The sequence below is a fragment of the Apium graveolens genome, chromosome 2, assembly GCF_009905375.1.
Source record: "Apium graveolens cultivar Ventura chromosome 2, ASM990537v1, whole genome shotgun sequence".
Taxonomy (NCBI): domain Eukaryota; kingdom Viridiplantae; phylum Streptophyta; class Magnoliopsida; order Apiales; family Apiaceae; genus Apium; species Apium graveolens.
The window spans coordinates 269,292,478-269,295,777 of NC_133648.1; the positions used below are offsets into that span (position 1 = coordinate 269,292,478).

Here is a 3,300-nt window from a genome sequence, read left to right on the forward strand (position 1 = left end):
TTCGATCTTATAGATTAGACGTTGATTAGTAGTCAATCGCTTACCATGAATAGTGTAAAAAGTCAAAACATGATATGTTTTTTGGGACTGAGGGTGTATCAACTATCCATACTAATAAGCGAAACCATGTTTAGGTCTCAAATCTTGATACTCACTAAAAAATTATCCAAATATTTTTAAAAATTTATGAAATAAAATCTTAACTGACAAAAATTAGCTTCTACCCTCCGTAACAAAAAGCGTCGATTTACTTTAAAATAATCGTATTAGTAAGTTAAAATGTCAGATTTGTATAAGTAAATAATTAGGTTCATGCATAACTAGAACTATACGATGAAATTTTAGAGTTACCCTTAACTTCGATTTTTTAAACTACTTATTTTAACATCATTTTATCTATTATATTTAGATCTCTTTTTTACACGGATTATGAGTTTCAGTTTTATGCAAATAATAATGTGATATTATTATTTTTAATTTCGGGTCCGTGCTTCGCACGGGTTACCAACTCGTATATATTAATTACAAAACTAATTTATGTTATTTATTTTGTGTCGTGTACTCAAAGTGCCAACACAAAATCGGCACTAAATTTCGATCGTGTACTTTCATTCTTGTACTAAAAAGCAAATATACATACTAAATTTTAGTGTCGTGTTCAAAATTTCCGGCTCTTTTACCCTTACTTGTAAATTTATAAATGCATTTTAATAAAATTCTTTTAAAAAGTATAATAGTTTGCAAATGTAAAATATCCTTGAAGCATGTAGAAACCCAGTTTAATTAGCAATCGAAGAAAAAAGATGCTAAATTACGGACGGAATATGCCTGGAACTTATAAGGGGTAGTTTCGTACAAATTGGAAAAGAATAGTAAGGCAATAATTCAAGAAATAACCAGTGAGGTTCATTACTTGACTTTTGAAAGCTTTTCTCCAACTTTTCACAGATACCTCTCTCACGTATAAGACTGTATAAAACTATTACTATAATGAATTACTTGTCTTCCCCTTGCTAAATGATTAGTACCTTATATTTTACTTATACTAATCTATTATTTTAAATTATATACAAGTGTAAAATATACAAATTTTAAATGTATTACTACATGAAAATTTTGCATAAGCTTATGGACTTGAAGAAGGTAAATTATTTTGTTAGGCAGTAACGCGGAAACAATGACATAAACCACTATACGTACTTATCTTTCTCTATACTCTGTATTGAATATAATATTAGTATTGTATATATGCGCGTCTACTCGGACTTGAGACTTGTATAAATAAGCCTAATTAACTACCATCTCATGAAACATACACCAACACCGTACGGTACTAAGTTTATTAGCTATTCATTTGCTAATTCTCTGATTTATTAGTTGATTCGGATTCCCCAAGAATTTATTAACTTCTCTTCCTTAAACACTTTGTTTATCTTCCTCTTACTTCTACAACCAATCATGCTGGTATGATTATTTGTATTGTTTCTCTACGTATTTTCAATTTGATGTGGATATATGTGTAGGTTTTGTTCAGTTCTTTGTAATTATATCACTTTTCGACATTCATTAATCAATTGCATGTTCGACAACTGAATGTTCTTGCAGCAAAGGATTATCGTAAAAGTGTCGATAAAAAAGGACAAGGACAGATCAAAGGCTATGAAGATTGCCGTCGGAGCAACCGGTACGTGAATAAAATATATAAATAAACTTGCATGCTTTGATTAGTAACATAAACCTAATGTTTTTTACTCATCATGCTACATTGTTTATTATGATCAGGCTTTTTGTGCATCCCTGATATTTCGGCAAGTAGAAATTATTATTCATTGATGAATATATATATTAACATTAATACTAATAGGTTACTGTTATCTGAATGGATTGCAGGTGTGATCTCGGTAAAGATAGGAGGAGACGATAAAAACATAGTGACGGTAATCGGAAATGAAGTGGATGCAGTGAGCTTGACTCAGTCACTGGTCAAGAAATTCGGGAGTGCCACCTTGGTGAGGGTGGAACAAGTTGTTAAAGTATATGGATTCGATCAAGATCAATTTAGAGGAGCATCAATGATATATGAAGGTCAACCTGCAGATAATTACAGAAACAATTATAGTCAACCAATGAGCTTCTACAATTCTCCAGTAGTACAATATCCTCCTCAGTATTACTATCCATGTGAGAGGCCTGGTGAATCAGGCTGCTCCATCATGTAAATGCACATACCACAACCAAGTGTAATGTAATTTAGGTTGTTGTCTAGTTAGTTTTGTCGTCCAAATCCACCTGATGTTTCATCAACCGCGTAGAGATTTTAGTAGGGGACAGTCTGTACTTTTTGCATCTGCGAGACTGTGAGATCGATAACCGTTTGGCTAAATTGTTATTCGTCTGAAAATATAAGATTCATTGCCAGTCGGAAAAAGCTTTGCCAAACGGAAATGTAAGTGCTTGACGGCACATGTTGTGTATGTTTTCTCCAATTTAATTGGGTTTTGTATATATCATGATCGAGATTGTATGGTTATTTTTATGTGATCCCCTACGTATTCCTGCTATTTCAGCCGGTCTTCCTACTTAGATTCCTTACGTATGTAAATTTAACAATTATAATTAGTGTACGAGTTTTATAAATGTTAAAATATATCGCACAGTCAAATTAACTGTCAGCGTCATCTTTGCTGTTCATGCCCAATGCACAAGTTAAACAAAGCCTCGCAAATCTATCTATAAGTTTTTATATTGCTTCCTAGCTTCACTCAAGTTTACGAATACCAAATCTGGTGAACATCTTCTTGTTAAATTTTAAATCTATTATTATTAATTAGTTTATTTGTTCTCAGTAATTTACGTTGTTGAATGTTGATTACCGATCGTTTAGGTTGTTAAATGTCGCTTCTCTAATCTCTATACTTCTCCGCGAGATAAATATGATTGTCGTTTACTCTGTCATGAAAGTCTGTCACTAGCCATCTCATCTCCTTTTTCACTCCTACTCCTTTCCATCTTCATCCACTTTTTTCACATTTCAATTTTCTCTCTCTCTCTTACCCATCCCCCATTCTCTATCCATACAACACCACTTTTCTTATTTTTTTTGAATTTTTTAGATAAATATCCTCCTTTAATTTGCTTATTGTTCAACAAAATTGAGTTTTGTTGCACAAAACGAAATATGAATTTTTTATTTTAATTTTCAAATCTATTAAGGTAAAAATTTGAATTTTATAACAAAATTCAGTTTTTCGATTAAAAATCTCTGGATCTAATAATATATTAAAATTTGATGTTATTCCG

At 31.6% G+C, this 3,300-nt stretch overlaps 1 protein-coding gene across 1 annotated transcript; it reads left to right on the top strand.

Moving 5' to 3' along the window:
• Nucleotides 1–1,321: 1,321 nt before the first annotated feature.
• On the top strand, nucleotides 1,322–2,580 carry LOC141706293 (heavy metal-associated isoprenylated plant protein 47-like). Its single transcript, XM_074509090.1, has 3 exons — nucleotides 1,322–1,464; nucleotides 1,606–1,684; nucleotides 1,891–2,580. The coding sequence occupies exons 1-3, from the start codon at nucleotides 1,459–1,461 to the stop codon at nucleotides 2,217–2,219; spliced, it is 414 nt and encodes a 137-aa protein (XP_074365191.1). The 5' UTR covers nucleotides 1,322–1,458; the 3' UTR covers nucleotides 2,220–2,580.
• The last annotated feature ends 720 nt before the right edge of the window (nucleotides 2,581–3,300 follow it).

Excerpts from the sequence above, each read along its gene's own strand:
- LOC141706293 (XM_074509090.1), top strand. Across the intron at positions 1,685-1,890 it reads GATTGCCGTCGGAGCAACCG|GTGTGATCTCGGTAAAGATA; the intron begins GTACGTGAATAA and ends AATGGATTGCAG.